At 39.4% G+C, this 13,961-nt stretch overlaps 1 protein-coding gene across 2 annotated transcripts; it reads left to right on the plus strand.

Annotated features, from left to right (window-relative positions):
* The first annotated feature begins 2,874 nt into the window (after positions 1-2,874).
* On the plus strand, positions 2,875-13,314 carry LOC145775370 (ciliary microtubule associated protein 1A-like). 2 transcript variants are annotated; one of them, XM_082586658.1, is made up of 4 exons: positions 2,875-2,999; positions 3,528-3,638; positions 4,266-4,379; positions 12,150-13,314. In XM_082586658.1, exons 1-4 carry the CDS (start codon positions 2,951-2,953, stop codon positions 12,629-12,631), a joined length of 756 nt encoding a protein of 251 aa, XP_082442784.1. In that variant the 5' UTR covers positions 2,875-2,950; the 3' UTR covers positions 12,632-13,314. The 2 variants fall into 2 exon arrangements, with proteins under 2 accessions (XP_082442784.1, XP_082442783.1); XM_082586657.1 differs by lacking the exon at positions 12,150-13,314 and adding an exon at positions 6,156-8,037.
* The last annotated feature ends 647 nt before the right edge of the window (positions 13,315-13,961 follow it).

Genomic DNA, 13,961 nt, shown 5'->3' on the forward strand with positions numbered 1-13,961 from the left:
CTTTCTCGAGTTTGCTTCAAAGAAGCCTGGTCTTCATCCAGTCTGATTACGTCACCGGTTTGGGAAAAAGTAGAAGCGACAAAACACGAATGTTAAAGTGTGCTCGAAACGATATGCATCCATTTAGTAACGACAAATATTACAGCTCTTGACTTGTTGTTTATTATTCAACGCTACAGAGGGATGCCACTCTACATGAGCGCGTGGTTAAGTGGTAGCTCTGATCAAGCGCCAGATTTTATTACCGAATAAAATTCAAGATCAAGCGGCGCTGGTTCGACTCTCGGGGTGTGCGCTTGGGCGAAGCATGTCATGGCTTGCTCTTCATTCAGCGGCAACTAGTTTATGAAATGACTCACAGCAACTGGAGACTTCACTCAGACTCGGTGGCTGAGGCTCGTGAATTACCTTCTGTAGGTATGTGGAACTTCCAGGATTAAGCTCTCAAAGAAGTTTTCTCATTCCGAAGATAAAGATTCTCACAACCAATCAAAGTGTGACGACGGTTGGTGGTGAGATTATAGAGCCCGATGCACCACCTGAGTGCGATAGACAGTCCAGTTTTTTTGCATTGATTCCATGAAGACAAAATTATACACGTAAAAACATCTACAAAAAAAACAATTTTATAATTGTATTCCTTGATGCAATTTTCAAAGCTGATGCAATGTTTTATAACCAGGGCTGCAAGCGATTTTTATTCTCATTCAAATTCACAAAATAAATTGTTTGCAAGTAAAACTACAATTGACTTCTAAACTTAATTGTTTTTAATAAAATATCGCAAAACTGAGATCAATGCAGTTCAGGTGAATTTTTATAATTGATTTTCAAAGCGACTTTTATTCAAATGCACAAAGAAAGTCGTTTGCAAGATAAAAGTACTTGACCTCCAAACTTGATTGTTTTTAACAAAACTGGGATCAATGCAGTCCAAGTGAATTTTTATAACAGCTTTTCAAAGTTGTGCTAGTGAGACAATGACGATGCTGGTTCAACTCAGCTAAAAACGTGTTGTGGTCAACTGTGTTGCTAAAAACCTAAAATTCTCGTGCAAAAACATTTCTAAAAAACATTTCGATAAAGATTTCTTGCATACGCCACTGCACTTTGCGAAGTTTTGGTTATGCAGTAAACTGTTTCAACTTTTGAGTTTAAAATTTTTGACAAGTTAGTTAGTTTAAAATACAGGACATGAATTTATCCTCGCGTTGAGTGTGTGGCCTATCTGTTGAAAGCGAAGTCTTCCTCACCTCGTGGTCTATTGGGTTGGCAAAGTCAATGCTTTGGGCTGCAGGGTCACGCTTAACAAATTCCTCCAGAAAAAGTTTTAATCTACCTTGATCCCGCTGTGTTGCAACCTTGACGCATCTGACGTTTAGAGATCCATCTAGTGCTGCGCCCAACGTGTCCAAACCATCTCATCCTGCCCAATTGGAGAACTTCACCAATGTCTCTTATTTTAACCTTGGATAAAATAGTCTTAAACTAGATGTTGTCTTCAGGCTTGACCTGGCAAGTTTCCTTAATCGTTCTTGTACCATATCCTAATGAGATGATACTTTCATGCAAGGTAAGCACCTTATCGCTTTGGGTTGCGGCTTGTGCTTTCCAATCTTTTTGTACCAACTGACCCCTTTATAAGAAGTATTAATCTTACGACTCCCAAAAAGCCCATGGACACCGGTTTTGATGTGTTTCAATCTAGAGCAGGAGTGGCCAACTCTTCATTGATTAAGATCGATCAGAAAATGTTTTAGTTACTATAACGATCGACCGTCGGTGGGGAAGTCACTAAGCAACAATTTTCCTGTGACACTTTTAATGTAAATAGATTGACCTTTATCACACGTTTACCGTCGTCAGTACTACTGACGACGGTAAACGTGTGACTCAGTACAAAATCCGATGGACACGTTGGGCAATCCTGGTCTGGAGACTCTAGACTAGAGCAAATTGTTTTCAAAAAGTTTCGCTTTTCCAAAAACAATGAGAGTTGTCAGTCGGTAGGCTATAGTTTGAAACATGCGACGGGAGTAACTTCCCAAGTGAAATTGAATCCATCTTAAGATGCAAACAGCACTAAATTTGATACGACGACTGAATAGCGTTGCCAGACGGTTCTAAAAGGAACTTTTTGACCCGGTCCGGGATAATTTTAGATGCCAGTAGCTTTTCCAAAGGGTCTGGGAACTTAAAGAAATCATTTCGTCGATTCTTTGGATACAAGTTTGCCGTAGTGCATTCTTCTTAGAATTGTCTTGACTTGGGGCCCGAGGGTCTGATTGGCACTCGGCCCAAATTAAATTATTTTCTCAACGGCTCTGAGACAACCCGAAGCATAAACAAACCAAGACAAGTCAACAATCATTGACAGTGGCAGTCATCACTTCAGAAATTCCAGTTGCTGATAGGTTATTTGACATATTCGACGTCAGGCAATATCAGATCAACGTAGGCTAAATTCAATAGTTGACTTACATTTCTTGGTAGTATAAGTTGTGTCTGTGTACACAATACATTGTTGATGTCAAACATTCTTCCACTTCGCGCATAACGAGCCTTGTAAGCGCTCTTGTAGATGAAAGTTTACTTTACTATGCCATCGTCATTGAAGGGCCGGTTTATGGGATTAAGTTTAATTCTTTTATGCTCCTATTGTCAATATAGCTGGCGGAAAGCAGGCTATTGTTTGCGCTTTTTCTAACAGCCTTTTAAACGCTCGTTGAAGCGAGAGAGAATGAGAGACAAAACAAGCTATTGTATTATTAAGTTAACCACTGGATCTCCTCAGAGCACGTTACTAGGCTACTGTATCTATGGCAACTGAGCAAGAGCTGCGCGAAAAACCAATCTCTCACCAATCTGTGGTCTCAACAAGGCTTTGTTGCTTCGTGTAGTGGCTTACTTGCAACAAGTGGTATAACTAAATCAAATTATTTGATCAAAGATGGAGGATACAGAAAGAAAACAGGTGATGATTGCAGCAAGAGAAAGAGGTAAGGAAGTGTTATTAAAGCAAAAAGTAAACAAGAAATATCGTTTTTTTATATTTTTTAGTTGGTTGTTATATTATTAAACGAGTCAGTTATGTTAATTTGTTAGAGCTTACTTAATAAACATCATAATAGGCTACCGTAGACTAGGCTCTTGGCTAAAACTGGTATCGGTAGCCCCAAACTATCGTTTGTGAGCCAAAGGGTCCACATCTCTCACAAATGTTTCTTAAAGGCCACTTAAGGCCCCATGCTTAGATGATCTCTTGTGGTTTCTCAGAGGCAGATAGTAAATGATATGGCCAAAAATTGGTTTTCAGTAGAGAGATGGAACAAGAGCTGCAGCAACACGATGTAAACACATAGATTTATTGTAACAGCAGCGTAACGAATTTTCTTGTAAAAACCAAATTAAACATAATTTTGCTACTGTTTCTGTATGAGCTCTGTTGCGATGTATTAGACATATAAGCGTTGTCATATTTATTTTATACCAATAAATTGTCAGTTTATTCTGTTTCATTACTTCAGGGCCTGGAGCGGGACGATATTGCTTGCCATCAACAGTCGGTTTTAAAAGCCATGATTTTACAAAACACATGAAACCCGCTTATTCATTCGGCCATCGGTTAGATAATTCAAGTGAGTGAAATGGCAAGTTTGGAGAAGCTACATCATTAAGACCAATTTAGTTCAAATTAATTCTTTATTTAAACCAGAATGGTTTTAACACATGCATCTAGTGTAGGCGGGTGCTTGTGTATAGCTTGCTTTAATGGCATTGTTTTATCTATGTGTGTTGACTATTCCAGCCAGCAAAAGTTTTTTCGTTTCAACGTTTAATGATGTAATAACTACCACCTTAACTGACTGGAATAGTGCAGTCGGCTGTGAGGTCCAGAGGTGACAGGGTTTGGCCGAAGAACAAAGGGTGTCGGTTCGACACCGACCCAGAGCACGCAGCTATATTTTCAATCCTGTCTCAATCCTTTATGGTTCATCTGATCAAAAATGGAAAGTTTTGAAAACTTCACTGGCGTTTTTCGAATCATTCTGAAGTGTTTACTGTATCACTCGTTGAACAAGATCATGGCCACACCCCCGTCCCACACCATAAGTTAGATATGGCAGAGCTGCAAGAAGAGGAAAGGACTCATTATACCCGATAAATAACTGAACGACTCGAAAGCCGTTTCCGGATGTATTCCTTGAAGTCTTCCAAACAAAAACCAACATCTCATCTAAAATTAAATTTGTTTGTTATTTCAGTGTTTTCGAAAGATATAAGCCCAGGTCCTAAGTACCACGTTAGTTCAAGGTTCACTCGAGTTGGTCCAGAGGGGGAACCAAAGTATTCAATGCTGGCAAGGCAGCCAGAACCGAGTGAGTTTGTTCTGTCTAAAAATATTCTACAAATACGTTGCTTTTCCTTAATTGTTCCGTCTTCAACTAATAGTTTCCATCTGATTTCAATAGTAGCCTGCTTAAAGTAGTTAATTAGCCTTGGCCTTAATGTAGATAGTCATGTGATATCGTAATTATTTTACTTGTAAAACCGCTTTTGCTGAAAATCATAAGACCTTTGGACTTTTCACAACTTCGTAAAATGTGAGAAGGAGGCAACATATTTAAAAAATTGTTAGTTACTGTTGTTGTTGTTGAAAACAACATTACAGTATTAGATTATCATTACATTATCAGTTATCAGTTACTCAGTTATCAGTTATACATTATCAGTTACTAGATTCTATTTGAATAAGCTGAAGATGCTATTACTATAGCGAAATCGATTCTTAACTTAATAAATTACACTAAGAGGTTAGATTGTTGTGCAAATGCCAGCATTTGATGAATGCAAATTAGCAGTATGCACATTGTTACAGTATGCACATTGTTACAGTATGCATATTGTTACAGTATGCACATTGTCACAGTATGCACATTGTTACAGTATGCACATTGTTACAGTATGCACATTGTTACAGTATGCACATTGTCACAGTATGCACATTGTTACAGTATGCACATTGTTACAGTATGCACATTGTTACAGTATGCACATTGTTACAGTATGCACATTGTTACAGTATGCACATTGTTACAGTATGCACATTGTTACAGTATGCACATTGTTACAGTATGCACATTGTTACAGTATGCACATTGTCACAGTATGCACATTGTTACAGTATGCACATTGTTACAGTATGCATATTGTTACAGTATGCACATTGTCACAGTATGCACATTGTCACAGTATGCATATTGTTACAGTATGCACATTGTCACAGTATGCACATTGTCACAGTATGCACATTGTTACAGTATGCACATTGTCACAGTATCCACATTGTCACAGTATGCACATTGTTACAGTATGCACATTGTTACAGTATGCACATTGTTACAGTAGCCTATGCACATTGTTACAGTATGCACATTGTTACAGTATGCACATTGTTACAGTATGCACATTGTTACAGTATGCACATTGTTACAGTATGCACATTGTTACAGTATGCACATTGTTACAGTATGCACATTGTCACAGTATGCACATTGTTACAGTATGCACATTGTCACAGTATGCACATTGTTACAGTATGCACATTGTCACAGTATGCACATTGTTGTTTAAGTTATTGTTTGTTTTCATCACCCTTCACAAAATTGTAAATAATTATATTTTGAGATGAAGCGCTTTTTTCGAAAGACGATTTCTCTCTTTATTAAATTGTGAAGTGATTAGAGGTCCAAAGTAATTTGTATGTATAGTCGTAGTTTAGCGATTAGTACAACGGTGATGGGGTTCAATAAGTTTACAGCGGTTTGCAAGTTGGCAAACTAGTTGGTCAACGATGTTGTCCTGGTAGAGTCCGTTTGGCTGGAAGGACAAGTTGAACCTGCTCTAAGCTTACTAGAATCTCATATCACTGGGTAGTATGCATCATGCTTATCTCTAGATGTCCTTCATCTTTCTAACTGTAGTTTTCCTTTTTCTTGCATGCTCAACGTCGTCATGGCAACCGGGAATCACCTGCAACTTTTCATTAAACGTCACTATGTGTAATTGTTTTCATGTCAATTTAACGAAAACGACTTGTCTGCGTTTATTGACCCGTGCATAAATTGTCTTTGTTACCGAATTGAATCATTTAGATTTATTTCGTCCACCTGGCCCAGGAACGTATGATAACCATAGGGTGCACCCCCAGGGGGAAAGGCATGCCCCTAAATACTCCATGGCGGCCCGAACGAGATTTCGAAAGAGGGATTCGAATCCTGCGGCCAACGCTTACACGCTTCCCCAACTAGTTGGCCCAAAAATTATCAACAAAAAAGCGTACGCATCTTATTCAATGACCGGGCGCTCACGAATTAATGGATTTGATGAGGACTTGGCAAGGACCCCCGGTCCTGCTAAATACAGCGTCACGAAGCCCGATGCGTACCGCTGCAAACAACCCCTTTACTCCATGCTTGGCCGCAATGTTATGCCAGGGGACAATACACGAAAACCCGGGCCGGGGGCTCACTCCCCTGAAAAAGTTTACGTAAATAAACGAAAAGCTCCAGTAGTGTCGATGGGAATTCGTCATTCAGAATTTATAACTCCTCTCATCATTGACGTCACAGACTAAGCAACTGTGACTGAACTAAGCTTGAGCTACCAAACAATAAACTTTGAATACGGCATTATCAGGTCGAATTGAAATAAAGACTTTGGTAATCTATGAGCTCTGACTGCGAATAGGCTACGACAACCACGTTTCGATTGGTAAGACATTGTAATTTTTCAAACTCAAATTCTTGAAAATTTATTTGAAATCTATGACTTGTTTGAATGATAAGTGTGCGCATAGTCGAAACATGATGGTTGCGGAATAAGATGCAGACTACTTAATGTAATGCAACATTTTCGTCATCATGCCCAGACACCAAATTACTGTCTTGCCTTCCATTGTGTTTTGTTTGTGAGCTGCACCGCAATATTTCGTCCGATCGCACATTATCAGAGAGCAAATCAACCATTTTTTATGAATTAGTGTAAAAATGACTGGTTTGCTGTCTGGGTCATTGCTGTTTTTGTCTCCTATGCTTGAAATTTCATGTTTTGAGATTTTCTATCTCTGAGATTATTATCCCTCCCTCATCGTTACTACGCAACGTTTGTTTGTAACAAAGCCATAACAACGTCATAGCAAGCCGACAACGTTTCAACCGGCCTTTTAAATCCCACTCCCTAACAAGGATGAGGTAAAATGAAAGTTTATTTTCTAAATTTAATTTCAGAGCGTTAGTTAGTTCTCGATTTGAATCGCTGGAATGCCCGGATTGAAGTTTTGAATCACTGGCGCGATTCGAAACGATTTTATTGTCGCATCAAAATTCTTCACAAACATACTAATTTGCAATAAAATAAAATGTTTTTTTGTCAAGCAACCCTAAGATGTATGTCGTGACAACCCAGCTTACAAAATTATCCTTTTCACATTGATTCATCATCTGCAGACGTTTGATTAATGTGGAAAGGACCAACCTTGACAGCTGAGAACAAAATTCCACATTATGTGATTTTGTAGTTAGGCCGCAAGTTTTTAGTATATGACGTCATTCTACTGCTATCCGATGCAAGCTTTCCTAGTCAGCAAATTAACCGTATTTTACATTGATTCAACATCTGCAGACGTTGGATTTAATGTGAAAAGGGCCGATATATAGAATATGACGTCATTCTACTGCTATCCTGCATTCTAAGCAAAAAAAAAACGGTTGCTTTGCTGTTTGGGTTTGTGCTATAGACAAAAATGGAAATAAACTGGGTCAACATTGCAAGCAATTGGTTTGCGTTAAGCTTACGTCAATATTGCGTTTAAAAACTCTTGTGTCATAAATTACAATTGTGACATTGATTGACATCACACTGGAATTGTCTTTATACAAATATAACATTGTGTTGCATCCATTCTTATGCTTTTCTTTCCTTCATTTTAACTTGCATTGTTGAAATTAATTTAGAATATAGAAGTATTTGCGAAGACTCTATGCTTAATCGTACCATCACTTAGTTGTAGCCTGCAGTAGCTAGAGTGTTGAGGTAGTGTTGCAGCGTAGCCTATACGTAACGAACGCGCAGCAATTGTGACGACTGCAATGAACTGAAAGATGTCGAAATTCTTGGAAAATAATTTCCACCGATGAGATAATATTATGCAGTTCGCTTGCCAACTTTTAAGGTGTTAAAGGTCACTTACATACTTTGATGACGTTTTTAAAACATTTTATAATGTGTGTTTTTATGCGGCGCTATATCCATCGCAGATGTGCGTTGCTCCTCAGAGCTTCACAAAGTTTACCCTTTAGTCCACCCCGTTAGCTCAGTGGTTACGCGCCCACTGGCTCAAGATCACGCGGCGCTGGTTCGGCTCTCGGGGCGTGTGCTTGAGCAACCCATTCTAAGGACTGCTCTCCATTCAGCGGCACCTAGTGAATAGAATAATTACCTTGCAACAACACTTCAACAATCAGAAACTTCATACTGCCAATCTCGGTAACCAGCCCTGGGTCAAAGTCTCTACAAGTATGCGAAACTGCCAGGGATAACCTATCAAGGCTTTGTCAGTTCGAGGATAAAGATTCAAAACCAACCAACCAAAGCGGACAGTATCAGTGCAGCCGTATGGTGGCGCAGCCGAGTATATTAATAGGTATAGCCACTTTAACAAGGAAAAATTCTGCCACTGCAATTGACTAGAATGCACCGCCAACCAATCATAAGCTACGTTTTTTATGACGTGAAAAGGAGCGAAAAGAAGATGATACAAAGCAAATCAACTGATGGATTTTCTGTCAGCTGGTTGGCTTAGGGGTTAGGGTTAGGGCTAGAAAGTAGTTATTTTATTGACGCGGGTTTGATTCCCACCACTGCTATTGCTCTTTTTTCTTCTGTAATTATCAAATAAACTTCAAAACAAGCATTAACTCTCTGGCTGAGTGCTAGAAAGGTCGCAATTGGACGGTAGCCTCTTATAACGTGTTCTGATTGGTTGGCGGTTGCATTGTAGTCATTCGCAGTGGCAAAATTTCTACTTGTTAAAGTGGCTACCATATTAATATCCTAAATCCATTCCATTTCTGAGTGCCAAGCCGGAATAAATTCAGTAACATTTTTAAAAGTTCTTTGGTATGACCCGACAGGGGATCGAACGAATGCCTACCAGTTCAGAAGCGGACATTCCATCTAAACGGTATGGTACCATTTCTTGCTTTTTATTATTCCTTATTCTAAAGTGGTCATGAAAAGTGTGAGGTCAATTAAGTTAAACCACTTGAACTAACTTTGAATAGCTTTCTGTTCAACGTCATAAAGCTCGCGGATGTGTCTCCACAAGGCACATAATTGCATATTTAAAGGTGGACACGAAGATTTGCTTTCTTACCTTCTCTTTCAATAAATTCTAAACTAGACAAACAAAACAAAGTAACTTAACGGGCTTAACATGTTTTATTACAAAGAGTTATAACATGATTAAAAAATCAGCTCAAACGTTTTCGACACTTACGTGTGTCTTCATCAGGAATTACTTAAATCTGCAACCTTAAATTTTTAATTATGTGATAACTCTTTGTAATAAAACATGTTAAACCCGCTGAAGTTACTTTGTTTTGTTTGTCTGTAGTTCAACAAAGCAAACTCTCTGCCAAAGCTTTAGAGTTTTAACTTATTTAACAATCACAAAATATTAGTCCTGATTGAAAAATCTCACAACATTTTGGTTATGTTTAACTGCCTGACCTAAATAAACAAAATCAAGTCCAATCTGTTGTTCGTTAATAAGCATGCAGCGTTCATAGAATCATAGCTGACCAGTTTTTGAGCATCACAGTCAATCAATGGTGGTGGGATGGTGCAGCGGATAAGGCGCTCGCTTTCCAATCATGCAATCCTGGTTCGTCTCCGCTTAGGCTGCTTGTTGAAAAATACCGCTCACCTCAACCCAAAATGTAATAAATTGGGTGGGCCTAGTGCTGAAGGAAAGGTGGCCGAGAGAAAGGTACTGGCCACCCTACTCTAGTTAGTGCCGAAGGTTTTTGTATAATGAGAACCTTATCTTCTCGTCCACGATCTTTGGATTCAAGTATGGAACTCCCCTTGGTCATTCAATTAAATCTATTTGAAAATTTTATTAATTTAGTTTATTGAATTAATTGCATCAAAAACTCGCTAAAGGACCAAAACGAATATGAAGAATGCAATCACTGAGAACCACTTATTTCGTATCCAAGCTAGACTACACGGCACTAAGCTAAATTAAGTTAATATTCTGTGGTAAAGGTTCTTAAACCATGAGTAGTAGAAGGATGGAATTTGGGTCGCAAAATCTCTCATCACAAGAGAATTGCTGCACAGATGGCAAAATTCGTCATTTTTAAATTGATTCAACATCTGGGTAACATCTGGGTAAGAACTAACAACAAAACAAGATTTTAAATGCACCGCGACAGTCGTTTCAGTGAAAATTTTAGGACGCTGCAAAAATAAAACGTTTGAGAAGTAGGCCTACTGTTCTTCCGTGAGGTAGACATGAAAGTTCCAGAAGCTGTTCTGGTTCTCAGGTCTGTCTGTCTGTCTGGTTCTCAGGTCTGTCTGTCTGTCTGTCTGTCTGTCTGTCTGTCTGTCTGTCTGTCTGTCTGTCTGTCTGTCTGTCTGTCTGTCTGTCTGTCTGTCTGTCTGTCTGTCTGTCTGTCTGTCTGTCTGTCTGTCTGTCTGTCTGTCTGTCTGTCTGTCTGTCTGTCTGTCTGTCTGTCTGTCTGTCTGTCTGTCTGTCTGTCTGTCTGTCTGTCTGTCTGTCTGTCTGTCTGTCTGTCTGTCTGTCTGTCTGTCTGTCTGTCTGTCTGTCTGTCTGTCTGTCTGTCTGCCAAACATGGGTGACGACAGTTTATCACTCAAGATTGGAAGCTCGTGAATGGAGCAATTTTTCAGTTTTCAGTTCACAACTACTAGAAGGAAAAATGAACGGCAAACGAAATAGGGGCAGACCACCAAGAATTTGGACTAATGATATTGAAGATTGGTCAGGACTTAACTACAAAACTTCAGTAGAAAAATCTTACAACAGAGAAACTTAGCGTCTCATTGCCTCCAACCCTCGACGAGAGGAAGGAACTTAATGTTGATGATCAATGGAGCAATAAATTAGTTAAAGAAGCAGCTTGCCAGTCTCTACCCTGTAGTCAACCATTCTATCTTCTCCAATGACTCAAGCAAACTGATGCTAATTACAAGTGAGAAGCGCTTCATGTGAAGACCGAGGGAAGAAACACAGAAAATTATTTGTTGTTGCATTTTTGTGGTTTAAGACATAGGAAGATTTGTTAAGATAATTACTTATAACCATCCGCATGTAGACTGCACAAAATTGAGTAAAGTCCTTCTTAAAATTTTAAGTAAAAGTATTAAGTGTGAATACACAAAAGCAGTTTACCAGGATGCCACACTCATCTGACCTTCATGGGAAGAAGAGGGACAAAATTATTTTTAAAACGCTTCCGTGATACAAATAGAGCATAGTAATGTTTGATAGTTCAACAAAAGATCTTTCAGTAAATTTTAACAAATTTCTTGATAGTTATTTTTGACTTGTTGTTAATATGTCATGGCCAATCAGCGTCGGGAAACTAAACATTTTTATGCCAGAAAGCAGTTGAATAGACTCAATGTCGGCTACTGAGTGTAGCCTACATAGACCTTATTGCTAGTTTAGTAATACCTCTGCTACTTACCCAAAGAATACTTATGTGTGGAGTTAAACCGCTCCCTGGGTTAAACTGTGAACTTACAGAAGCACTGGGTTATGACTGCTTTGCCTTTTTTATGGTCATCTAATATTGCTATAAAGCTTTTGCAACCATATTGATTTTTGCAACCAATGGCCTAATTAAGGGCACAAAGGCAATCAGGAGTGTGCCAGCACAAAATCTCGGAGGAGGGGAAGACAAATACGTATTATATGATAATAATGTCAGTGAGTCGGGCGATGGTTGTACAAATTGAATCCCGAGCGCAGCTTTCAAACCAACACTATATCGCATCGCCACAACTTGATAATATTCGTAGGCTCCGCTTTTCTTAAAAGTTATTTTGCATTCTAGATTACTTCAGGACACCTGGCCCCGGGACGTACAAATCTGAACTTATTCATCCGCCAAACGAGAGACGTGCGCCACAATACTCCATGTCAGCTCGAACCAGGTTGAGAAAGTTGGATTCAAATCCTGCTCCGAACGCGTATCGCGTGCCCTCCGCCATAGGGGATCGCGTCCCGCATCGCAGATCGAGTCCGAGTTACTCACTTCGGAGTAGGACGAAAGGTCAAAGTTTTTCTGATGATTTGGCAAAAACTCCTGGACCTGCCGGGTATCGAACCATAAATCCTCAGCTCTTCAAACGGAACGCTCCCCAGTACTCGATGGGGGCGCGCAGCTTCATGCCCGGGGATAAATCTCAAAAACCAGGACCTGGGGCCCACAGCCCAGAGTTGGTTTACAGCAACATGAGAAAAGGGAAATCGTTTTCTATGGGAATCCGCCATTCTGACTTTGTGACTCCTCTCATCATAGACGTTGGATACTGAAACAAATTGGTGTTGGACGAACACTGTGTATGAACTATATCAAGGCATTGGATGCATTCCAGACTTCTGGGTTTAAGGCTAGTTGAGATTCTTTCCAACTCATCATGAAACTGGATCAGTGTTTCCACCATTATAAATGGAAAAATGTGATCATCCAGATAAATTGTTGTTTCCGAGACAAACTGTGTAAATATACAGCTTTTTTTCAACTTCAACAAAAGATGAGTTGTTCACTTTTGGCTCTTGAGACGGTTAGATCGCCACGAAGATTTCGTCACAAAACAACTTTGACTACAATTAATATTTGCTTTTTATCTTTAGAATGCCAATGTCATAATATCTGAAACCTGATTCAGTTGACAACGAATAGCTGTTTCCTGAAACACAAGGGAAGTGGAACTTGCAGAAATAGACTTTGTCCTCATTTCTAAATCCAATGTTCCTTATTCCAAGTGCGGCTGAAAGGAAAGCGGCAGTTGGCATTCCGACCAGAAAGCTGCGAAAGTGAAGCCGTATCTGGAGCTTAAATCCAGACAGAAAAATCTATCATTTTTACATTGATTCAACGTCTGCAGAAATCGAATCAATGTAAAAATGACGATTTTTCTGTCTGGGTTGTGTTTGTATCTGTCAATTTTTTGTCTTTGTTTATAATGTCAATACAGTAATCTCTCATTTTCTAACGCTCCATTGAATGTGGAATTAATGTAAACCAGGACTTGCATCCCTATCAGTCCGTGTTATGAGAAAAAGAGAGGATGTCTTTTAAAGATGAAGCAAGGTTATATTACAGTATACTTTAGAACAGGGTTACTCAACTAATGTTAACAAAGGTCCAGTTTGACAAGTTGAATATGTTTAACGGTCCGGTGAATAAGTTATTTCACACGCAACGACGAAAGTTAATCAGTACCAGTGCCGACTCATTTTTTTTAGGTAAAATGCAACTCGACGTGGATTGTTGACAAAGGGCTGGGGGTCTGAGGGGGAGAAGCCCCCCTCCCGATTACTAAGTTAATCACAGATAAAATTGCTTCTTCTCAATAGAAATCTGTTAAAGCAACCCTGAAACGTGCCAATCAGGTTATTCTTCCAGAAGCCCGAGGTCCACCATCAACGTCCAGAAGGTCCGGATTCGGGCCGCTAATTGAGTAGCCAGCTATAGAGTGAAACTCGTGTGCTTTGTCATCAAGCTGGAGTTTGCTGGCAACAAACTTCACCGCCTCCCTACCATAGGAAGGGGAATTAAAATGTGAGTTTTTAATGGCGGCAACACTTCGTTGAAATGCGAAAACACCAAAGGATTGCCAAACTCGGCATCCACTTGTAT

This window comes from Aplidium turbinatum, chromosome 8 (assembly GCF_918807975.1).
Source record: "Aplidium turbinatum chromosome 8, kaAplTurb1.1, whole genome shotgun sequence".
Classification (NCBI taxonomy): domain Eukaryota; kingdom Metazoa; phylum Chordata; class Ascidiacea; order Aplousobranchia; family Polyclinidae; genus Aplidium; species Aplidium turbinatum.

Excerpts from the sequence above, each read along its gene's own strand:
- LOC145775370 (XM_082586658.1), top strand. The coding sequence starts at position 2,951 with ATGGAGGATACAGAAAGAAAACAGGTGATGATTGCAGCAAGAGAAAGA. Across the intron at positions 3,639-4,265 it reads CCATCGGTTAGATAATTCAA|TGTTTTCGAAAGATATAAGC; the intron begins GTGAGTGAAATG and ends TTGTTATTTCAG. Across the intron at positions 4,380-12,149 it reads GGCAAGGCAGCCAGAACCGA|ATTACTTCAGGACACCTGGC; the intron begins GTGAGTTTGTTC and ends TTTGCATTCTAG.